Raw genomic sequence first — 24,548 nt, 5'->3', positions numbered from 1 at the left:
GGGGCTTCTCCCTACTGACTGCCTCAATTCAGCTGGAAATCAGAGCAGCATCACCCCCCCCTCCCTCCCACACGGCCCTAGCAACCACGCCACGCCGACAGTTGCCAGGCAACCAGACAATGCTGGAGCCACTGGCTGTGGTGTGCGTGTGAGAGAGTTTGTGTTTTGCTTGTATGCATTTAAGATCAGGAATAGTGAGACGGCAGCAGAGGAAATGTCTTTCTTTGGTACCAAACATTCAACCCTTTTATGAATACGTTGCGTGCTACTAATTTAACAGCTGATACAATAAGAACTCCACAGTTATGATTTCTCTAAAGAAATAGTGGTACTTTGCTGAAAATCTAAAGAGATTATTATGGATTAGGTGAAATTAATCTTGCAGGATTTGAGCAGTGATGGCTGCATTAGCAACATGCCGTTTCACTTCTAGTCTAAACGAGGTCATGTGCGTTTTAAAGGGAAATCGCAGAGACAATCCTCCACATTGCTACAACCTGCTTGTTATTTTCTGACCTTGTTTTTGTTAATGCAACCCTTACCGCACTCAAACTCAGCAGTAAATAATTTATCGGTGACATCACATCACTTAATTGTAAATGGCATTAGGTCTAAATGTCTTAGAGGAAAGGATGTTATAATAATAGCAGCATCTCCATTTTGTTTCATACTAAAATTACATTCAGACCTTCCTATAATCACCTGTACAATACAAGTGTACAAATAGTTACAATATATAATAGTATATGTTTTGGGTACTTTATATCACCAGTGTAGTGTAACAAAATGTACAACTTTTTTTTTTTCCTTTTTAACTTGATTTCCCCACATTAATGTCTTATTGTTTTAATCCTAGCATCTATCTATCTATCTAGAGTGGTGACACTAGTACTCAGATACTTTATCTAACTAAAGGTGGTAATTCCAGAGTATATACAATACTCAATTAAAGGTAAAAGTCCTGCATCAAACAGTTAATTAAGTAAAAGTAAATACTGTAAGTTATCACCAAAAATAAAAAGCATTAAAAGAATATAAAAGTACTCATTCTGCACGATTGTCCCCATCACAGTGAGTGTCATATTGTTACTATTTAATAAAAACGCATCATATTTTATTTGTTGACCAAGTGTTTTGTATCTGAACTTGCAAAGTAATTTGGAACCAATGCCGTCAGATAAATGTACTGGAGTAATGAGTGAAATGTTCCCCTCTGAAATGTTGTGGAGTTTAGGATCAAGTACACTACTTACCCACAGCTAGCTACATTCCACTGCTCTCTGTCTGTCTGTCTGTCTGTCTGTCTGTCGAGACCTTAAAACGCTAGACGGCGCCCTGCTTACACCGGCTCACCACTTTTCTGTTCTCTGACCTCTGACCTCTGAGCTTGTGTCTCTGGTCGGATCCTCGGATCCGAGGGGGATTTTGCGGGTTAGAAAATTAAAGTACTCCTTCAGACGAATTGATTATTAAAGCTGTTTCAGTAGGTTAGCAGCCGGTACACTCACTCTTCGATACGATCTGCGGAGGCAGCGCGTTCCACGGCTGCTGTCAACACCGATCTAGCCTGCATGTGTTGCTCGGTGTCGGGATTTGTTTTGCTACATAGCTACGTAGCTCTTGGCTAGTCGGCTAGCTATAGCAGGCGCTGTCACCGCTAGTAGTGCTAACTTGAAAAAAAAAAAAAAAAAAGCATTGCTCTCAAGTCGGAATAACATCCTGCTATAGTAATCGGTGAAAATCAGGTGACCAGAAGCCGCTTCTTTCTCCGGGACTTAGAAACGTCCCTCTGTCAAAATGTATCCGAAGTCGGATTTATCAAGTGACGGAACAAGCCTCCCTAAAGTAGCTAATAACAGTGAGCTAATCCACCTGAGTTAGTTACAGCGCACCGTGTCCACCGTCAACGTTTCAGGTAGAGGACAGTGTGGAGACCGGGTTTGGACAAGCTAGCCGGATAACCATCAGCTAACAGGGCTAGCCAGGATAACGCTGTCTAGCATCAACCACCAGCGGCGGGATACCGTTTCCATCGACAATGGCTAACGTTACAGACCTGCAAACAAAATACAGCAAGCTGGCACAGGAGTACTCTAAGGTAAAACACTCAGCCGCTCGTCCAGTGTTGAGAAAGTAAAGTTAGCTGTCACTGACACACATACACTTATCGACGATGAGGAAGGAAGTCAGGAGCTGCCAATGCGTTATTAGCGCTAGCTAACATTCAGTTGTTGGGATACACCTAGCCAAAACTAATAAATAAATCCCACCATTTTTAAGGTTCGAATGTCCGGTTTTTGTTCAGGCAGTCTGATTTAAGGGAGGTGTTGGCAAACCTTTTTGACGATTACGGTCATTCGTGACATGAAGGCTGTGTGCATCTACATGGTGGTGCTGTTGAACTGTATTGTCTGACACTGTTAGGTGTTAGTAATACATTGCCCACTCCATTTGTATCACCAAAAGTAAATCGTATTAGAAAACAGAACACTGCAACTCAACAGCGCCACAAACTACAACCGTTAAAATGAACATAGAGTTGAGCACTGTAAAAGAGTGTAAACAAGAAAAGAGCATTTTTACATTCATGGAGGGAGGATTTATTAAATGAGTGCAAGGTGTACTAAAGTGGCAAATGAGCACACAGTATATGGATATGATGATGAGATTGTGATACAAGACTAGATATTACATGGGACTGCGGTTATCATAATGTGTTTTAATTTAATTGTTTAATTTCTTGATGAGTACAATTTCAGCATGTTTAAGCTGAACACTAATTTCACCCTAAGAGTTTGTCAAAGAGTGTAATGATCCTCTACCTACCTACCTCTGGTGATACATTACTGTTGCCAAATTTTGACAGTCAAACTGCCAGTGAACACCCTGTGTCCAAGTGCTATAATGGTAACCTATCAATGAGTGATAGTTAAGTGACATTAAAGCCTGTGTGCCTGTGTTCTCTCTTGCGAGCTGTATGTGCCCTTTGTTTCTGTGTCAGCTGACAGCACGGGGAGTGTGTGCTGTTTCCTGTTCAACACTGATCTCCCCATTAGCCAAGCACCATATCCTGCTCAGAAGGTGCTGACTATGTAACTGTCACTGTCATACTGCCACTGTGGTTAATAAAGCTTGTGTTACAAGGCCCCTAGCCATAGAGTATAGATACTTGAGTTTTAAGTGTTGTGGTGCAGAATAGGATTTAAAAAAAAAAAACCCCAAAAAAACCCAGTAACCATACAAAAGCAAATGACAGATTTTCTGTGTAAAGGCAAATGTGAATTCAGGTTAAGATGACACATACATACCGCACGCAGACTGCCTTTGCAGCTCAATCATTACCACTTATAATGTTTTTATGTTGTATTTATGTGTTATGTCTCAGCATTTTTCTTTTTTTTCTTTTTTTTTTTACAGCTCCGTGCCCAGAATCAGGTGTTGAAGAAGGCAGTTGTGGATGAACAGGCCAACTCTGCCTCGCAAAAGGTAATGTGACATATAAAAACAAAATTATTATGACCAGAGCCAGGGATTAGTGTTGTAAACACCTATATTTTTAAATTTGCTAGAACAAATGTACACAGTCACCTCATCTGATTAGTGCTTTTTGCTATGTTGCTATTAGTTATGTTGTATTTACACAATGACAACTATATCATCTTTGCCAGAGAGCCTTTTTTAAATTTTTTTAAAATCAAAGCAACTACTCTAATTTGTGCATAAAATCACATCATCATGATTTAGAGGTAGTGATTTACTTAAAATGCTGGTTTGTAAGAAGACATGTACAGCAATGGTATGCTCGACATGTGTTTGTCACTATACTAATTTTTCTCCCTCATCAGGAGCAGCTGAAGCAGAGGGACCAGAGCCTGAGGAAGCAGGAACAGGAGATGGACAGTCTCAGCTTCAGGAACCAACAGCTGGCCAAGAGGGTGGAGCTGCTGCAAGAGGAGCTAGCTGCTAGTGAAGCCAAGGGCAAAAAGGGGAAGGTGATTATGAGGGGAAAATACAAGGGAGTGGCTACTCAGTCGGGTGGAGGCTGTACAAGATGTATTGAGTGTGTTTAGTAATGGACAAAAAATTAATCTGGTAGGAAAAACATTAGTTTTAAGAGTGATTATGAAATTTGCAAACTCATGATTATGATTAAATACTAATGTTTGTGGACCCAAATGATCATGATTAACAGCCCCTATTTTATCTCTTCTTCCTCCAGAGTAAAGGGGACTCTCCCTCACAGCATGGCCTGCAGACCCAGAGTGTTTTTGATGAGGACCTGCAGAAAAAGATAGAAGAGAATGAGCGGCTTCATATCCAAGTAAGCAGCTATGTCATGTTTATATTGGTCTGTCATTGCATATTCAGTATTTGAAGTTAATGCACTGGGGAAGCCATGCATATGATGACACTGTTCTCTGCTGTATACTCATTAGTTCTACGAAGCAGATGAGCAGCACAGGAGGCAAGAGGCTGAGCTGAGGGCACGACTAGAGGAGCTGGAGAAAGACTCAGAGCAGCACCAGGCTGTCGTGGACGGACTCACCACGAAGTACATGGAAACGATTGAGCGGCTGCAAAGCGACAAGGCACGCTTAGAGGTGAGGTTAACCAGAGGAGGATGAAGTACATCATGTGACTGTCAGTTTTAATAAGGTTCATTAAAATGTGTGGTTTTTTTCTTTTCATCTGATAGGTGAAGGCACAGACTATGGAAAGGGAAGCAAAAGAATGCAGAATGCGAACAGAAGAGTGGTATATCTACTTTTTATTCGCAGTTTGAAAATGATTTAATCCGCCAATGTGGTGGAAGGATCCACCACATTGGTGATTTGCTTATGCAGCAAGTGCACATTAATATAGAGTTACAATATAGTTTAAGTGCATGTTACTGGTGAAAACTAGACACATATAAGGCTACGTCAAATCCAGATTTCATTACCGCAGTGTTGTCTGACATATCAGCATTCACATAAGTTCAAGACAACGGCTGTGCTGTGATTTAGGCTGCATTTACTTGCAAAATGATCGCTCAGAAAGAAAGTTAGAAGCTCATTCATATCTGTGTCAGCTGCCCAACAGTCAAGCAAATGAGATGCAAAGAGAGGTGTGTGTGCAGAGGGAAAGCCTGACCTCGCAATACTGGCGATGCTCTTCTAGCAAAGATTTGTCCAAAAATTCACTAGATTTGTCGCTAGGTGCTTTCGACAAAAGCTCTAATTTGGCAACACTGCCTCTAAACACCCCCTGATGATGCAATAGAAACTGTTTGTGCCTGTTAATTTTGAAAGAGCGATGGCCATTGGTCAAACTTAAGCACTTAGTCACGTGGCTTTCAGCTGACCAATGCTGTTACTTCATCACTCACTCACTCATGGAAATTTGCTATATAGGCCTGGCGCTGCTGTTGTGCTCCAGCAAAAACTATCTCTATATCAGTGTTAAAATGATCTTCTAAGTGATAAAATATCATCAACCTTAATTTTGGATAACTGGATTATGATTTACTTTCATACACATTAGCCACACATAAATGTGTAACTGACATGTTTTCTGACGTAAACCTTGGATATACATTTTTGTACATTGTAGGTTTGACTCTCAGACTGAATTAAAACTGAATATATTATGTATTATTCATTGAAATGCATATTTTAATCTGTTCATCTCCCTTTCGGTCTTGCTCTGCAGTCAGCAGCAGTTGAGGCGGTGCCAGTCAGAGCTGAACAGACAGGTGAAACAAAGCAGCAGTGTTATCCAGGAGAAAGTGCCCTTCAATGACACCAGTGAGTATCACTTGAACAAAAACAATCTGCTACGGAGCAGACATCTATTCGAGAACATTGATATCTGTGTCACTGATACCATAACAACATTCGGTCCAGGAGTAAATAGTGTAATACTACACCAGACTGTAATATTGCACGCAAGAAGGCAGGAGGCAGGAGGCTAAACCATTTAAGCTATGTTTGTCAAGTCAATAACGTTCAGTGCAGGGACTGAGGTTCTGCTCTGGATGAACTGATCTTCCTTCTCATCCTGCAGAATTTAGTGACTACAACAGCCTAAATGTACCGCCACATAACCGAAGGCACCAGGTGAGTGAGAAAACAAACCCACGTGTGACTTGGTGTTAATATAGAGTTACAGCTCAAGGTCTATATTCCCTCAGTAACTTTAACATTTAGTCCTTTTTTTTTTTTTTTTAAATCTCCTAAGTTTTCAGTTCCATGCCCAGCTTGAAAAATGTTATTACTTTAAACTTTTTGCCATCCACAATCCTTTGTTTGTTAATATCTAAGGACACTAAGGTATACTCAAGCATTCACAAATGTATTAACAATGACTTAGATACATACCATATGTCACAGATTCATACATAAAGCTTCCTGTCTTAGCAAAGGTACTAAAACAGTGGTCTGGGGATTTTGTTTTCTTTCTGTGGATTCAGCTTAAGGCCCGAGACCTGGCAGGTCAGGCTCTGAGCTTTATTCAGGACCTGGTTGCTGCTCTGTTGAACTTCCACTCCTACACGGAGCAGAGGGTACACATCTATCCCCTGGACTCCTCAATTGAGCCCATCTCCCCTCTTAACCAGAAGGTGAGGCAACCGTACCACAAAAGAAACAGACTGTCTGTCGAATATGATTTTTATGACTGGGCCTACGTGTGGAGTGCTATTTATTGCACAAACTCAGAAGCATAATTCTTCTCCTAACCCAGTTTTCTCAGTACCTACACGAGAATGCAGCTTATGTGCGCCCCCTGGAGGACAGCTTTCTGCAGTTACACCAAAGCATCACAGAGGACACCATCACAGTATTGGTGAGTGGTTTTTAGACAGGGACATTGGGTTGCTTGTTTATATTTAACCACTAATTGCGTGTTTTTGTTGTTGTTGAATTGAAGGAGACTGTGGTCAAGCTGAAGAGTTTTGCTGATAATTTCTCCTCATACACCCACTTTCTGCAAAAGATCCTTCCCTACCAGTTGAAAAGGTCAGAACTGTGTGTGTGTGTGTGTGTGTGTGTGTGTGTGTGTGTGTGTGTGTGTGTGTGTGTGTGTGTGTGTGTGTGTGTGTGTGTGTGTGTGTGTGTGTGTGTGTGTGTGTGTGTGTGTGTGTGTGTGAGAGATAAGGAAAAGGAGTGGAGGAGGCTGTACTTATGACTATCCTCGCTTTTCCTTTCAGCCTGGAAGAAGAGTGTGAGGCAGCTCTTTGTAACGCTGCCCTTACTGTGAAAAACCAGGAGCTGCAGAAAGACATGAAGAGAGTAACTTCTGTGTTTGAGAAACTTCAGAACTACATTAACCTTTTGGCCTTACCCAGTATGTTATCCTATGAGCTCTTTTTGCCTAAAAGCTAGTTAATGCTAGATTGGAAAGATTATTTTACAAATTTTTCTTTAAAAAAAAAATGGAATGTGTTCATATTTAAAGAAGGAAAGGCATATGAAGTGATAATAAGATACGATTTTTTTTTTTTTTTTTTTTTTTTAAAACAAATTTGTACAATGTGTCTAGGTGTTCGGCAGGATGCCATGCCACAGAGCAGCACCTCAGCTGTCTTCACCCAGCTGGCTGCCTGCCTGCACAGTCTTCACGATGCCATTAAAGGTGAGCAGCACTGTGAGCCACTTTTGACCCGCAGCCAGTCACGACCAGCGTGACACAGCTCGACTATTCCCTCATGTAACCGCCCAACTGCTGTTGCCATTCATAAAAGTCACGCTCATTTTCTGTGTTCACAACAATACAGCACCGGGCCAGTTTTTTTAGAGTATATATCCAGAGGCTTTAGTGTAGCATCTGTGATACTGTGACAGCAAATGAAGGTATAATTTAGTGCCCTCTGGTAGGGAAGAATCCCTTTTGTACAGCCAACACATTTAGCTGACAGGAAAAAATGTTTATTTAATGAGTACTTTTGTTTCTTTGTCTTAGTTCGTGTGGGGACAGTGGTTTTGGCCAAATATACACAAAACCTGCAGTTTTACACTATGAAAATATTCCAAAAAAAGTCATAGCTAACAGTGAAGCTAAAGAAATGGCCAGATGCTTTAAATGCCTCTCCTGCTGTTTTGTTTCCTCCCTGTGTCTCCAGAGATGTCAAAGCACTACAACCAGAAGGCCGGCTTAGAACAGGAGCTCCCCACCATCACCCAGAAGCTCTGCACCACCACAGAGTGCCTGCTGGGATCTCTGGCCTCACTGACCAGCAGCACTGGCAAGGTACGGCCAACAGAGGGCAGGAAGCAGCCAGCTTTATATTTCCTTTATTGTATGTTCAACCAGTGTGTGCTCTTTGTTAGGCGTAATGCATGAAGCCTTATTTGTAAGCAGCCGTGAGTTTTCACCGCAACTGGATGATGGTAATGGTTACATGTTGCAGAATGGCAGGACTCAGGTGGGCAGCAGTTAAATGTTCAAAAATACTGTCCAAATCACAGTTTGCACAGCTGCTCCCCAGCCAGAGTAAAGGGATAAATGATTTCTCTTTGTGAATCAAGGGAACCATTGGCTGAGATGTGTGTGCTGATGGGAGGCACAGTCCGGCGGGTTGCAGCATCAAATAACACGCTGGCACTCGATGTGTGGAATGAGCTGCATTTTGAGAGTGATCATCTCTGTAGGCAAAAGCTTAATTGCTCAGTCATTTATCACACTTGGTGGTGGAATCATCTCCCTGCTGTAAACACACTGGTTAATTTGAGGCAAAACAGAATGTTGAGAATCTGCATTGAGAAATGTGAGCATTAATTAGTGTTTTGTTCTCTTTTGTTTCAATGATACGAGATAATGTCCCCGTTTTGTTGCAGATTGCCACTTTCTTCAGCAACAACTTGGACTTCTTCACATCCTCAGGCTACAGTCCAAGAGGCAGCACAGTAGCTTTAAACCCCTTGCAAGCGGAGAGTATGCTGGTCAACAAAAAGAAAGCAGCCGCCTATATCCATGCTATCAAAAAGGTTAGTATCTGCTTAAATATGCTAGGTATACCCAGGTCTCAGCTGGTGACAAAAGGTGACCGTGCCTTTGCGGTTAAAGCCCCCCGAGTTCAGAACACCCTGTCCTCTGACATAACAAAGAAATCATCAGTAACGTCCTTTAAATTGCTTCTTAAAACATTTTTTTACGAGAGAGTCTTTGTGAATATTTCATATGTTCCATCTGTTTTTATCTTGCCGCTATTTTAAGTTGATGAATAATTAATAATTGTTAATAAATGACTATTCTCTCGGTATTCTGCTTGTTTTGTTTCTTCATTCAGCCCAGGCCACAGTCTGTTCCATACAGAGAAGCCCTGTCAAACCGTCGTATACTTACCAGTTCCACTGAGAGCAGAGAGGGTCTCACTCAGCAGGTATGCCCCTCGGCTCAGAGACTCTTTCTGTAAAAATATTTCTGTTTAGAAGATTTTGCTTTTCAGTTTTAAGGAGGTTACATCTGGCCAAGAGCTACAACCAGGCATTAAGTGTTAACGTGGATGATGTGACCATTAATGGGCCAGTGTGCCAGCCCTAAACGCAGTGGTGTGAAAACAGAGATAAAGTCAAAAATGATTCCTCATGTGGTTATGTTTATTGTGCCTTTGTGTTCTTTGGGGCACATTAAGATTAAAGACCAATCTGAAAATGTAGGAAAACTGGAAACGGCAGAACAACAGCCTCAATAGTTGCAGATAAATTATAAAGGTATGGAAAAGGGTCATAAAAGTACAGAAATGTCCACAAGGGCAGAAATCTGTGCCTTAAAATGATACAATGCAGTCATGTGATATTTCAGATGAGTTGCAGACAATCACCCTTTAGGGACAGGGTGTGAAAAATCTAGGCCCGTGAGGCTGTGCATAATCTGTCTTTTTAAGGCTTCTTTTTCTTCTTTTTTTTTTTTTTCCATTTTGTAATTGTGGTCTTTGGTCCATATTAACCTTCTTAGGTCTGTCACTTCAGCACCAAGTTTACAATTACAAGTACAAAGTCATAAAATTAATCTATAAAGCTAAAGCTTATTGGTCTTTTGCCATTTGAGTGTCCAGGTTTAGGAACAATCTAAAGAGTTCAGAATAGCAGAATCGGTTCCATCTTTTATATTGGCCCATACATTATTTTTTATGAATTTTCTTTTTTAGTTTCTGTTATTTTAAGTCCTTTGACCAGATTAGGCTTGAAAAATGTGTTTGTTTGTTATAGTTTCCCCGTTTCTTCCTAAATACTGTTGCCCTCTCACTTCTGCCAACCCCTGCTCAGCCCTCTTCCCGCGAGCTCACTGTCCACACTCTTCTCCCCGCTGGTGTCTTACAGGTGCAGCAGAGCCAGGAGAAGATTGCTCGGCTGGAGCAGGAGAAGGAGCACTGGCTCCTGGAGGCCCAGCTGGGGAAGGTGCGGTTGGAAAAGGAGAACCAGCGCATTGCTGACCTGGAAGCGCAGCTCGCAACGGCTCTAGGGGGAAGTCCAAACTCGCAAACAGCTGCTGTCGGCACACTCGCACAGAGCAATGAGGAAGCAGAGACAGAGCAGAAAGCTGAAGGGAAAGAGACTACGCTATGCACCAGCCTGGTACAGTCACTCTACTGGCTGCTGTTCATTTTTCGCTTACAGAGGAAATTTTCAGCCCATTTGCTTCGACAAAGGGAGTATTATCATTCTTTTCTTGTAGCTCCCCTGCTTAACAAGTTTTTGCTTAATAAAACTCAGACTTCCAATGTGCTGATGTGGCAGAATAGAAGAATTCTGTTGTTTATGCAAGTCAGTGCAGAGTTCATCATGTAATAACAACCCAGAGCTGTTTGTTTCACTAGTATCTCTACTACTTGTACATTAGCTTTCATTGTTATCTCTTGTAAGGCTAGTTTGTCCTAGCAGCGTTAGAGGCCTGTCTGTGCTTGAAGTGAACTTTATAACATCAGATCTATGATTCAGTCTCTGACATGCTTCTCTCATTTGCCTTGTTGTTGTTTCCAGGTTGGCATTTTGTGCACCACACCTACAGTTGAACATGTGAGTAGTCATACACTTACCAATTAACATATATAAATGAAGAGTTCCTAAATATAAGAATATATTTTTCAAACAATATTTTGAATTATAATACATCCCAGAAGGAAAAGTCTTATCTAGGTGGATGTTGTGTCTGTGTTTGCAGCTGGGAGACGAGGAGTCCAGAGAGCAGCTGATAAAGACTCATTACATGGCCAGAGTGGGAGAACTCACTACCCAACTCCAGATTTCAGACAGCAAAGCTGTGCACTTTCACTCTGAGGTGAAGCCATTACTAGAATGTGTATCTCACTAATAGCATCTTACAGCAAAGACCTTTTCATAGCAAACAGCCTTTATAACATTTCATGTCATCTGGGAGATTTAGAAACTCTTATAACCTCCTCTAAATGGCCAAATACATTTAGTACAGATCAGACACTTCCTTTGTTCCCTCATTTGTTCCTTTCTATAATCATTCCTAAACTATTTTTGTCTGCTTCTTTAGTTTGCTTGAGAGTATAGAAACTGAACAGGAAGTTAACCTTGTTTCTCTGTTCTTTCCTCTTTTCTTTGTCCTTTGGAAAGGATTCCACACTCCTATTATTACCAAATGTTGCCTTTTTTTTCCCTGAGAAGCTGACACCTAATATTTTCAGTATTATGTTGAGGCTTGATCTGAATGTAGATACTTGTCTAAGTGTCATCCTGTCGCATTGTGACTAACCGCCATGTCAGTCATCCTCATTTTGTATCGTAGCAACAGGAATGAACCTAATCTCGAGTCAGTATCTAGGGTATTAAACTGTCACTTTTTCAAAGTGTGTATTTACCTTTTGACACTGTCGTCAAATGTACCCATTACTCTCACAAATATTTCCCCTTTTTGCAGCTTAACAGATCTCTAAACTGTGCTAGACATGCATTAAACCTATCAGAGGATAGCAGTCTTTTACTTTCCTCTTTCCCTTTCTAGTGTCGGGCTTTGGCCAAGAGATTAGCCATTGCAGAAAAATCACGGGAGACTCTGAGCGAAGAGGTCAAACTGGCTAATCAGAACATCACACGCTTGCAGGTAAAATGCACCCTCTTTACCAGAGAGCTCCCTGTCTAAGTATAGACTTCTCCTCCCAAAAAATACTGTAACTGTTGTTTCTGTCATACAGGATGAGCTGGCTACGACTAAGAGGAGCTACGAAGACCAGCTCAGTATGATGAGCGACCACCTGTGTAGCATGAATGAGACTTTGAGCAAGCAAAGAGAGGAAATCGACACGCTTAAACTGAGCAGCAAGGTACAACACTGAGACAGATTTCTGTTGTCTGCTTTTTGGCTGGACCGCAAAAGCGAGGCCAGCCTTACAAACGCGAATGTCCATTACTAAGTGATGACATTACACCATTTGTCGGCCGGCCGAGTTTTGGAGTTTCCTCATTGACTGTTGCTCTATCAAAATGGAGTGCCGCAAACAGTTTCTATTACGTCATCAGGGGGGCATTTACTGGCAGTGTTGCCAACTTAACGCATTCGTTACTAGATTTACTGAACCTTTCAGTGACTTTTTTTTTTTTTTTTTTCAAAACCGCACTTAATAAGAAATCTGGCACCTTTTTGGACAATTCTTGGACAGAAAAGTATGTAAATGAAAACTGCTTTAGTGGGAATTCATCTGTATTACAATACTGTATATGTGAGCACAGAGAGTAGGAGAGAAGCAAACAGATAAAGTACGAGAAGATGACGTCATGAATATGCTAGTTAGTGTATTACGTCATCTAGCGTCATCTATCTACTTTCCATCGAAATTAGTTTTTTTGCAGCAATTCCACAACAGTTTTCAACTAGGTCCCCAGTTTCGCACATTGACCATACGCAGTCCAGCCATATACTAGGTATTGACCTAGTCTTGTTTTCCAATTTAATTCAAGCTCTTGCACTCAGATTTGTTTTCAGCTGTCACATACTGTCAGCCTCCGTGTAAATAAATCTAAAAGCTCCAACACTAAAGAGGAGCGATTAGAAATCCACTGGCTTCAGGGAGTGTGAAGGATCATTTCAGGTCTGGCAGTGTAATGTGACATTGTAAAGTTTCTGTCAGTCATGAGGTGAACGGGGCGGTCATCTGTGGTGTTGTGGTTGCTGCCGGGTCTGATGGGAAAAGCACCTGCTGGAACCATCTGAAAAAGTCGTTAAGTTAGAGTTGGAGAAATGGAGAAGCCTGTTTTTAAGTGCACATGTTCCTACATGTATGCACAGTCATGGCTGCATGTTGGGAATTTGCAGGACAGAACATGTTTGGGGATCTAAAGGTGATGATTTTCTCTTGGAGTCCAGAAACCAGCCTCAGCATGTTTTGAGATTTTGAAATAGCTCAGTTTTGATTTGCATTCTATCTCAGCTCACTGCACTTAAACGCAACATAGTACTTACAGTTTTGTGCCAATTCTGGATATAACTTGGCTGAAATTTTTGTAAAACTGAGTCGAATGTTTTTTGTTTCCTCTAGGGAAATGCCAAAAAGAACAAAGGTCGCTAGGGCTGCCCTGAAAACTCTGGCTCCATTTGGCATCATGAAGGGCAGCATCCTGGTACCAACACTACCACTGTCACCAAACCACAGGACGGCTACATGAGCCTCATTTCCTCCGCTGTAAGACAGTGGCAGTACAAATGAACTGAATGGAGGCTGTACCATGTTCGACTGATGAAGCTTCTTTTTCCCTTTTCCTTGACACAGCACCAGTTGTAACGTGATATGATTTGCTAAAAATGCTTTCTGAAACTGTACCGGAAGCTGCTGCTTAATCTTTTGGTCGAAGCAAGGAGGGAGAAAAACAACTTTTCCCCGAAAGGGACAGAGGAAGATGAACAGCTGAAGCAGTTGAAGTTGGTAATGCTCACTGAAGTCAAGACTTGAAGACCAAACCCTGTTGATCAGTGTGTGTACTTTGTCTGCTTAGTGCACATGTGAGAGAAAATGAAACTGCATTCCTACTGCTTATCGGTGGGAGCGGGCGAAGAGGGCAAATGTTGGTGTGGCTGTATGTGTGCAGAGTCTTGTGTCATTGTGTGACTGTGGCACCAGGCTTTACGTGTGAGTATTGTTATACGCTTCTTTTTTTTTTTTTTTTTTAAATAGATCGAATTTGAGATTATGTGGGGAAGTGGTTCCAAGGGGCCTGTATGTCCACATACAGCATAAAACCCCTTCTAACACATGCATATATCACGAGCTTCTGTAAAGAAGGGCTTTAAAACCTGAATGAACAACTAACAAAGACAAGCTTGAATTCATTCCTCATTTTGGACAACTTTCAGTCCTCTGAGAGTGTAGAAAAGAAAAGAAATTTGCCTTGAAGCACTGATTAACTGTTTACCTAGACAAAAAGGGTAGGATTGACAAGTCAGAGCTCGTAAAATGGTGTCAGTCTGTCTCTGTGAAGTTACTCTGTAACAAGTCATTTTTATCACCAAAGTAAGTGTGGACGTGCAGTGGTGTTGCACAAGAGTCTCTAAATTCATGTTGTAATATGTATGGGTACAATGGGTTAATATGAATATACACTCATTTCAAATCATGATATAATTGTACTGCATAATTTTATGTACATACATACATACATATATACATACATACATACATACATAAAAACATACAAAAGGTATTTATTAAGATGTTACAAATCTTTATTTTCACAAAATTTGGAAAAGTGAATCTGCAGCTAGTTTTTTTCTTTCTCCTATAAGGCCTGATACCTGTGTGGTGTCAGAGAGGGGTTGGCGTATACGCTAACTGGTGCTTAGACAACCTGATTCATGAGTCATGGCATAGGGCAGTTACAGTTTACAGTAAAATGGGACTTCTCTGGTTTATACTGACATGAGTTAACTGAATGAAAAGCCTCCAGTCTCCACCTGCCAGCAAACCTTTGATCAAAAAGATTTGCCAATGCCCCCTTAACTGATTTAAAAAAAAAAAAAAAACTTGTATTCTCACATTGTAACCTGTTCAAAAGCACATATAAATATGTGAAACAAAATAAAGAGCTTGCTCAACACTTAAATGTGTCATGTATTTAGATTCATTTGGTCATTAATGATCCTTAAATGTGTCTGACCTAACTTTTCGTGCTGCATTTCTGGGAGTTGGAGGAGACTGGAATTTTAAACTGCCTATAATTTAAAAAAAAAAAAAGGCTGTAACACACCCTTACTACTGGGAAATGAGGCAGCACTATTAAACTGGACATATGAGAACTGGAAGATTACTGTTTGATGCTGTAACTTTGTTTTGGACCAAAAAACACGTTCTGTCATTTTAGTTAAATTCGTGATGCTTTCGTGTACTTTTGGTACTCCACCTCAGGTCTAAGTAGTAAAAGTGCTAAGAACCTCCACTTGATTGTGCAATCACGAGGCACTTTCTAACAAAAGAAACATTTTTCATATTTTTTTCCAAATCCAAGAATCACACAGGAACAGTGGATGCAGAATTAATATAAGTACATATACAGGAGACTTGCAGGGTGGTGGAAAAGTGGCTTACCAAAATACCCTGCTTATAAATAACTTAGGTCAACATAATGAAGGGACAAACGGGTGGTCCCATGTGATATACGGCCTACTTAATGTTTTATTGCTATCTTTTTGGTACTGTGATTTACCCTTTTTTTTCCCACATCTATCCTTTGCTAAATCCGTAGAACTGCAACTCTGCCATCAGGCCAAAGTTGTACTTATAATACTGTATATTGGCCTACTGGATATACTTTGAGTTACATGTAACGTTTACAGTGATAGTTTTTTTTTAATTAAAAGCCTACAAAACTTCAACTCTTAAATAAATTCAGCACAATAGCCTTCATATGTCAAAACACAGGCTTATTAAATCAAAGCATATGCACTTTATTATTTCCAGCAATGGGGATCCAAACAACAGGCCCATTATCTTAATCATTAACCCTGTGGGTGTGTGTTTGTTGTGTGTTCACTCGACTCGTCGTGCTGTCTCCGGGTGGAGACATTTCCTACAGCCGGTGAACGCAGCGCCGCTCTGTTCATTCCTGCAGTGTCCCGTTGGAGGACAGTCTGTCTGAACTCGGGAGGGGAATCGCTGCGCTGTTAAAACTCCCAGGATTTACACTCTGCCATTTTGAGCGAAAACCGGCCGACATCGGAGTTCAGACACGTCCATCAAACTGAAGTCATGACCTGAATTAAGCAACCACCGCTGTGAGTTTGTGAGTATTTCTTTGTGTCGGTTGCGCTCATGTCTGCTTTTAAGTGAGCAGAGATAGTTCAGGTCACATTAGAAACGAGCTAAAAACCGTTTCGGTTAATGTCGCTTCCGTTTGCTGTCAGCGGTAGCTCGGTTGTGACTGAATGGCGCATGTTGTGTTGCCCGAAACGTTTGAAAAGTAGAGTACGACAAAAAGTAACGCGGGGTGACACCTTTACTGGGATTTCTCATCAAAACAATGGCGCAGAAGTGATCCCAGAAGTGGGCCCCCGAGTCCGGTACACGGGCCTGGCTCTGTTGTGGATGACAGCACGCTGGTACTGTTTTCTTTCTCCAGTCCGACTTGGCACGGGCGAAAAAAAAAAAAAAAAACAAAAAGGAAAAAAAAACTGTTGTTTACCGGTAACCCGGGTGTTTGCCAGGCATTTACTGACCCCACGCTGCAAGAATGCGTTGTAACAATAGAGCAACAGTGAATCAAGATGTGTTTCAACAAGAAGGATGCACTTTATTGACACATTTAAAAGACATTTATTGGAAATACGGCTATATATTTGGCCCTTCGCGGACATTTTTATGTGCTGCCTATTTAAAAAAAAAAAAAGCAAATGTGTCCTTCTTATAATTGAGTTTGACAGGAAACAGTACTTTCTTGGGTCAGTTTTTAAAATTGATGTCAGTTTTTAAAGTGAGTGTAATCTTTGTTGGCACAGTGTTGCCACAAGTGACAATTACGGGGAGCTGGTAAACGCTAAAACATGGTGTAACAATCGCAAGAGTGGAGCGGAGTCGGCTAGCTGGCTCGGTAATGTCTGTCACAGAGCAATATCTGGCTACGGTCTGCTCACGTTAGCTAACGTGTAGCGACCTAAAGCCACCGGACTGACAGCCCGAAAAGATTCACCACAACCCGAGCAAACTGCCTGCACTGGGGCAGTGGGGAAGCGTTTGAAGTGCCCGATCGAGGGACTGACACAAACGTCTCCCATTCGTTCCTGCTTATGTGCGGGAGGAGACAAAAAACAAAAACGGAGCAGGACCCAAACTTTCTCCTCTGCTCTGTCTGATTGGGGGGGGGGCAGGGCCACTGGAAACGGGTCATCACATTTTCAGCTCTGCACTACGTTACATAGTCGTCCTGGTCACAACAGTAGCACTCTCCAGGCAAATTAAAAGGAAAAAAGAAAAAGTCTTATTTTGTTTATTTATACACTTCTCAAAGGAAAACAATATACTCCATAGTGTGAGTCTACAGGAAATATCCAGTGAATCCAACAGGACCCTATCTCGTTTCATCAGGAAGCATCTGTCTGCTAAGTTAAAGTTCATTTTTATTTTTAAACCACTTTAGTTTCCTCTCAAACATCATTTCTCAGTAAATGACCAAAAAAAAAAAAAAGAAGTGGTCCAGTTCTTGGTTGAGGTCATATTAGATTGAATGCCAAGTCGTAGCTTTTGTTTTCTCACACTGTGATGAGATAGTTTCAGTTTATGATTGCTGTTCCTCTTTGCGGATGGCAGTTTCTATATGTAGTAAATTGTCATGATATTCCAGACTATTCCACAGTGCAGTTTTCGAGGGCTCGCGTATCAGAGTGCTGAGTGGCCTCTTTCGCAGCCGACAAATACCACTATTTGGCAGCATACTGACATATGTCTCAGTTTGACCCAATAATTATGATTAAGTAACCAAAGACTTTAAGCTATTGTCCATGAAGTTTGTACGTTATTTTGCCTACCCCAAGTTTAGCAAGTGTAGTAATTTGTCTTAGTAATAATCAGTAACAATAAACCTGAGATACTGCAAGGGATTAACCTACTCTTTATCTTAATTGCAGTGCTGCAATTTAAACGGGAACAAACTCTGTACAGTGTTTGTAAGAGAAACTTGAACAAAGTTTCTCTTTGGGATCACAATTTTTGTGTGACCATGACAGATTTCTTCACATCTTAAGTCTTGAAGTTATAACAATGAAAAATAAGGTTAAAATTATAAAAATAATTCTTCAGACTTGTTTTATATGTTTATAAAGTACCTATTTACTATAATAAGCCTATCCTAATCCCCAGGGTCCTTTTTGTCACTGTTAAGTTTGACAGTGATAAATAACCAGACGAACCAGAATTAGTGACACGTAAATCTGGTGCATTTTTGACATTTTGATAAAATTACATTAAGATAATATTTGTTGTCATTTCACATGGATATAGCAGGCTGGTATTTCCTGTGTGCAAAGCAGCTTGTCCCTGAGGAATGCGTGGAATGTATTCTTTTGTCCCTGTAGATTTAGCAGCTTCTCATTTCTGTACTGCCTGCTAGAGAGCCTGGGAAGAGACGACGGACTGGAAATGAGTCCGAAAGATTGTCAGTAACCCCTGCAGAGAACTAATCTTTCTCCGTGTCCATCTCTTTGAACCAAAGCTGAGGGATTCTTTAAGGCGGAGAGGAGGGATGAACTTGTGGAAATGTCTGCGTGCCACTGCAAACATCCTCTCATTAGAAAGATATTCACCAGTGTTTGACTGAAGACTTGTCAATCCAGTACCCTGAATCAGAGCCCCCACTTCTCTGTTTATTTATAGCTTAGAGGAACTTGCCGCTGGATGTGTCCTTCATGCAAGTCCTGGCTGTGATCTTGAAGGGAGGAGAGAGGCTGTAATTGAGGCTTTCAGTTATTTTTTATTTTTTTTCAAGATTTTTATGGGGATATGAGGCTTCAGCATTTTGAAAGTGGCTTCTCTGTGGTCTCAGAGCCGGATGTTGGTAAGAGCAGAGCTGCCAGCACACCAAAAGACAGATTGTGATTGAAAATTAGATATGAGACTGTATAAAGATCACCACGTTTACTCTTTGACCGTTGGAAAAAATCAGCCTGAATACCATTTGAGTTTGGTAATATTCCCACACTCTTTCAACAGTTTCTACCACTATTGAAATTTGTTCTGCAGATCAAATATCAGACAGGATAAAAGTGCATTACACATTTAACCAATTTTGTTCCTTTCTGAAGCCACTTTATACCTGCCTCTCACAGCTGACTTCATGCTAGTTAAGGAGGCAGATCCTTGCTGCCATGGCTAACTTCTCCCACATGCATTTTACAGCAGGCTTTTGCCATGAAATATTTAGACTATGCTAATTTCAAAGCAAAGTATATCTTAAATATAAAACATTTTACCTCAACAATTTGCATTACAAAGCCTTTGAACTTCCAAAATTTATGAACTTTAACTCCCTTTGGAAACAGCAACATTTCCTTCTCCCTGAACCTTTTTTCTTTGTCCTCTCTGCTTTTTTGTATACTCTTCTGCTCCAGCAAGAATTTCTAAATACACACATCACTGTTATATATCACAACCCTGTGAGAAACCCGTTGTCAGTTAGCCATAGATTACGTAGATTTGGTTTAGATCAACAGCTCTCTAGAGTGTCGGCCTTAAGACTAATCTTTGTTTTCCAAAGTTTGAATGAAAGAATAGATTTTGTAGTGCATATCTGGATTGTATCATTTAGAATTACGATAAGAGTCACATTACTGTTTTTTTGGCATCGCCCATGTATCAAGATATCAAGAGCGATACTCCTCGCTTCAAGCTTACAGTACAAATGACTGTTAAATAAGCACACATGTATAAATTACAACCTGTATTAAGTCACTGCAACAAAATCAGGAAAAACAAGAATGTGATCGTTTAAGAATTCCCAGGAGCCCTCTATCACCGTGGGTTTATTTCTCATTTTTATAGCTAAAAGATGATACTCTATTAAAGATTGTCCATATATAGTTGATCATGTAGTTAATATATATGTTTGTAGGAAAGATTCTCCAAAAACTAACAAAAGATGTAATCTGTGATGTCACTGAGAGAAAATCTCCAACTGTGTCTCTGAACTGCAGAATGGTTACTTCAGCTTTTACATCAAATCAACTTTAGTTTAATGTGATGTTAACAGATATGAACTTGTTCCAGGTTTTCAAGGTCACTCTCTCATTAAGATTTCATAGAGTTCATTAAAGAAACATGTTTTATTAATATCCCCAACGGGATCAGTGGACTTGGTCATACTTTCAGATTGAGAACTGATTTGTTCAAAATATCCTATAATTAATATATATACCTCTGGAATATCTTTGGTTGTTTCATAGTTTTCTAATTCTTCTAATGTTTTTTTTTTTTTTTTTTTTTTTTTTACAGAAGGGAAGGTCTTGAAGTGGAGGACAATTAATCCAACAAAGGAGGAACTGTTTTTTGGCCTGGACATCAGTCATCTGCAGCCATGTGTTCTACCAATCATTCAAACTGGGTCACATTTGAAGATGACAACACACCACTTTCTTCACCTCAGAAGCCCCTACAGTCACCAGGGCTTATCAAAGCATCGGTGCCGCGTCCCAATGGTCTGAAATTAGTGCTTCCTCCAATCAGAGACACTTCCTGGAGCTTCAGTCAATCCCTCGAATCCCCTCAAAGCCACTCAAGTCTTAGTGGAAGTTCTTGTGTACCATGTAACACACCCTTTTGCACTCCCGTGAGTGGGGTTCCTAGCAGCATCTCCCCATTTCACTCCAACACATGGGAAAAGAACGACTTCTTCCGGAGTTTGTCCAGCACATCGACCACCTCTGCTCCATCTCCAGCACCAGAGGCCCTGAATCAAACTCCAGATGGACCAAGCCCTTTCCCTTCGTTCCAGGGGAACTCAGGACACTACAATCCCTTCTGGGATGGATCTAGACACAGCGCAGATGTGGGCAGCTCCTCCTCAGACTCAGAATGTGACAATATCCTACCACGTTTCTTTATACGGACCAAAGACGGCAGTGAGCCTCCACGTGACCAACTCCAGAGCTCCTTCTCCTACGTTTGCCACAAACTGGAAGGTCTACAAACAGAAATGGACCACGAAACAGAGACAGAAAAAGATAGGGAGAGACGGCTAAGTTGCAAAAATGAGGTATTAAGTGAGTGTGGTTCATCTCAGTTTGTTCCCCGGGGACTGTTTCGTAGCCAAAAGAGAGACGGCTGGTCTGTCATGCTCAGGATTCCTGAAAAAAAGAACCGCATGTCCTCTCGACAGTGGGGGCCGATCTATCTCCGCTTGTTGTCAGGAGGTGTGCTGCAGATGTACTATGAGAAAGGGCTGGAGAAGCCGTTCAAGGAGTTCCAGCTTCTCCCTCAATGTAGGCTGTCAGATCTTAAACTGGAAAGTTACGGCGAGCCCCGCAAAGTCCTCACTGTCAAGGTAGAGCATTTCTCCTACACAGAAAAGAAACGCTATCACCCAAAGTTGGAGGTTAGTCATGAGGCAGAGGTAGAGCAGCTGCTCAAGTTTGGCTCCACAGTGAATGACGACATGGAGGACCTGGTAGTCTCCATGGAAGAGGAAATCTTCAAACTGTGTATGCCCCATCAGCAGAGGCGGCACTACGAGGAGCAGGAGCTGTCGTTGCAGATCACTGATCATATCTGGGTACAACTGGATAAGTCTGGAGGAGTCATAGAGCGGACAGCCTTCACCCAGATTCACTGTCTGGCTTTTCTGAATGGACTAGGGCATTGTTTTCTTGCCCTTAACGATCTCGGGCTGCTGCGCTTTAACTCCAGCTATGGGTCTGAGGAGGGCAATGAACTCTGGATGGAGATTGCCGACTGCCATTTTCACAAATGTGTGAACGAGATGGAGTTTCAGAGGTCCCGGCTGATCAAGTTCTCGCCTCCTGACGCCTGCAGGGTGGAGCTGATGCGATACAAGACGACAATGTTGGGTTGCGTCGAAATTCCTTTCGCAATCAAAGCTGTGGTCACAGTTCAAGGTGCCTATGTGGAGCTCCAGGCCTTTCTTAACATGTCAGCCACCTTCCTTTCCTCTGTGGGCGGCTCTGACAGGCACCCGCTGTGTGAGAATGTTGTGATCCGTGTGCCAGTACCAGGCGACTGGGTCAAAGTGACACAGACAGTGGCCTTGCTGCGACAGAAGTCACTGAAGGCCCGTATGAACAGAAATGCCTGCTTGGGCGCTGTCGGCAATCCAGATTCGCAGCCTGTCATGCAGGTGTCAATCGGCACTGTCAAGTATGAGAATGTATATTCAGCCATCGTGTGGAGGATCGACAGACTGCCCGCAAAAAATACGGGTAACGCATTTCTGAGAGATAAATATTTATGCTCTGCACCACAGCCCAACATATCATTTTCTCATGAGCTTCTTTGCCTTGGTTCTTGTGCACGTGTACAGTATGTTTGCGACTGTAACACTCTAACTACAAGTGACCTTTGCTCTCTCCTTTGCAGCAGTGGATCATCCCCATTCATTTTCCTGCAAGCTAGAGCTGGGATCCGATCAGGAGATTCCGAATGACTGGTACCCTTTTGTCACGATGGAATGTGAAATAATGGGCGCAGTTGTGTCACAGACCAGGGTGAAGTCACTGGGCACTGCGAACGACATCCAGCCGCAGAAACATCTGACCAGTTGGACACGGTATCATTGTCAGGTAGATGTTTCATCCAGTGTAATAATATCTTGCTCAGTGCATGCACCAGCTTTAACGTAGAGAGAGAACACGTCTTCATTTATTAGTGCAACTAAAGTAATGTTGTGTTTTTCAGGTGGAGGTGGAGAAGAAATGGATCGAAACAGAGTCAGAGAGACAATCTGGCTGTATGACACAGTGATGATTAAAGAAGCTCTGAGGAGTACGTTACCCTTTTGGTCCAAGACATTTGCCAAAATCTTCTTAATAGTGAAAAGGGATAACGAAAAATGAACAAAAACAAGGGTGATGAGGGACTTTCTGCTTATATCTGGTGTCAAATTCATCTAATTACACATAGCCTGGTAACTGATTTTGTATCCTTTAACTGAGACTGAATTAGTTTAGAGCTAATCAGAAATTTAACATGGTCCTTTTGACTAGCACTTTACATTTAGTAGATTTATTAATTGTAAGATTACAGTTTATATGAGTATTGTATATAAGCTTGCATTTGCATCATCTGCACTGCCCTCCAGAATGATTGGCAGCCTCAATAAACGTACGGCAAACAGGCTGAATGAGATAAACAGCTTAAGTAATGAGCAATATTCACTGTGATGGAGAAAAAAACTAATTATCAGAGGTTGTTTAGGTTCAGGCCCTTTTGTTGCCCTGCAATGTTTAAACTTCACATACTTTCAAATTGATTCTTTTTAGGTATGGTTCCTCCACAATTACACTATATGTTGTTTGGCAGTGGCATGACAGTGTCAGACAAAATAATGTGAACACCTTGTAGAAGGGGACTGTAGTGATGTAATAAATAGTTGCCAAAAAACATTGGTTCAAAGACGGTTCACGTGGCGCTTAGTCCCACAGAGCAGCATTTGTCTGAAGTGACACAGTGATTAGGACAATTTGGTTGAACTGACTTCGGTTTACTGTCAATTAGCAGCCAGTTCTCAGCAGTGAAACGCACTGACAACTGGAGTTGTCACTGCAAGGTGAGACAAACACATAATTAAATCATTTTTGCCAAACTTACAAGTGTTTTGGCCTAAAAAAAATCTAAAAATAATTTAATATTTTGAAGGGTGACTGTCTTTCTTTCGCGAAATACAAAGTGCACTTACAAAGTGAAACAGCGGTTGCAGTTTATAACTCACCCAACAGTAATATGACTGACTGACTGCAACCTGCAACCTAATACAGTATGTCCCACCTGAGGGTGCTAATATTAAGATATAAGGTGAGAAACTAATTTCATTATTTTCTTCACATGAATACAACTCATTACTTTTGTTGCTTACCTCGAGCTGACCTTTGACTTTATACAAAGGTTGTGTTCTGGAGGACTGTAATGTTATTTAAACAAATCAAATCTTTATTATGTGATCTTTCTGCCTCTGGGTTGGGAATAGGCTGAATGGGGGGGGGGGGTGAAGCTTCGTAGTGAACAACACGGCCTTCAGTGATGACTTGTACCTGGCTTTAGCTGGATATTATGTACATCAAGAGTAAAAACTGAATTAAACCCGAACGACTCGTGGTACTTCTTCATAGATGTTCGTGAGACTGGAATGAAGTGTCAATGCTCTCTTGCACTCGCTCTACCAAAACTTCAGTTAAAATAAAAAATACGTTTTTAGTTACCACATCATGATAATTGTGTTCTGGCATGTGGTAAACATGTTAAATTGATGTCTATGTCTGTCTTACATATGTAGGTATGCTTATTTAGGTTCAAAAAAGAAAGAAAAGACGGTACCTTAACCCTACACCCTGTCTAGCAAAACATTACCGAGTGATGGAGGACTAATTCTTCCGTGTTTAACTGTGTCTCTCTGCCGGCT

The 24,548-nt window shown here is 41.3% G+C and overlaps 2 protein-coding genes across 3 annotated transcripts; both read left to right on the top strand.

The window, feature by feature from the left end:
• The first annotated feature begins 1,353 nt into the window (after positions 1-1,353).
• On the top strand, positions 1,354-14,103 carry ppp1r21 (protein phosphatase 1, regulatory subunit 21). Its single transcript, XM_040139689.1, has 23 exons — positions 1,354-1,431; positions 1,916-2,098; positions 3,418-3,486; positions 3,846-3,992; positions 4,220-4,321; positions 4,437-4,601; positions 4,697-4,755; positions 5,692-5,786; positions 6,046-6,098; positions 6,452-6,601; positions 6,724-6,825; positions 6,910-6,998; positions 7,190-7,326; positions 7,522-7,614; positions 8,102-8,229; positions 8,817-8,966; positions 9,269-9,361; positions 10,302-10,556; positions 10,962-10,997; positions 11,143-11,259; positions 11,953-12,051; positions 12,143-12,271; positions 13,484-14,103. Exons 2-23 carry the CDS (start codon positions 2,039-2,041, stop codon positions 13,511-13,513), a joined length of 2,358 nt encoding a protein of 785 aa, XP_039995623.1. The 5' UTR covers positions 1,354-1,431; positions 1,916-2,038; the 3' UTR covers positions 13,514-14,103.
• A 1,848-nt stretch (positions 14,104-15,951) lies between these two features.
• LOC120796896 (stonin-1) lies at positions 15,952-24,281 on the top strand. 2 transcript variants are annotated; one of them, XM_040140062.1, is made up of 4 exons: positions 15,952-16,209; positions 20,414-22,353; positions 22,511-22,713; positions 22,829-24,281. In XM_040140062.1, exons 2-4 carry the CDS (start codon positions 20,496-20,498, stop codon positions 22,892-22,894), a joined length of 2,127 nt encoding a protein of 708 aa, XP_039995996.1. In that variant the 5' UTR covers positions 15,952-16,209; positions 20,414-20,495; the 3' UTR covers positions 22,895-24,281. The 2 variants fall into 2 exon arrangements, with proteins under 2 accessions (XP_039995996.1, XP_039995995.1); XM_040140061.1 differs by having other exon boundaries at positions 15,952-16,217.
• The last annotated feature ends 267 nt before the right edge of the window (positions 24,282-24,548 follow it).

Source organism: Xiphias gladius, chromosome 11 (assembly GCF_016859285.1).
Source record: "Xiphias gladius isolate SHS-SW01 ecotype Sanya breed wild chromosome 11, ASM1685928v1, whole genome shotgun sequence".
Taxonomy (NCBI): domain Eukaryota; kingdom Metazoa; phylum Chordata; class Actinopteri; order Istiophoriformes; family Xiphiidae; genus Xiphias; species Xiphias gladius.
This window is presented reverse-complemented; position numbering and strand designations above follow the sequence as displayed.

Bases quoted from the DNA above. Each gene is read 5' to 3' on its own strand.
- ppp1r21 (XM_040139689.1), top strand. From the start codon at position 2,039: ATGGCTAACGTTACAGACCTGCAAACAAAATACAGCAAGCTGGCACAG. The intron at 6,999-7,189 runs GTCAGAACTGTG...TTTTCCTTTCAG, and splicing joins CTTCCCTACCAGTTGAAAAG to CCTGGAAGAAGAGTGTGAGG. The intron at 10,998-11,142 runs GTGAGTAGTCAT...CTGTGTTTGCAG, and splicing joins CCACACCTACAGTTGAACAT to CTGGGAGACGAGGAGTCCAG.
- LOC120796896 (XM_040140062.1), top strand. From the start codon at position 20,496: ATGTGTTCTACCAATCATTCAAACTGGGTCACATTTGAAGATGACAAC. The intron at 22,354-22,510 runs GTAACGCATTTC...TCTCCTTTGCAG, and splicing joins ACTGCCCGCAAAAAATACGG to CAGTGGATCATCCCCATTCA. The intron at 22,714-22,828 runs GTAGATGTTTCA...TGTGTTTTTCAG, and splicing joins GGACACGGTATCATTGTCAG to GTGGAGGTGGAGAAGAAATG.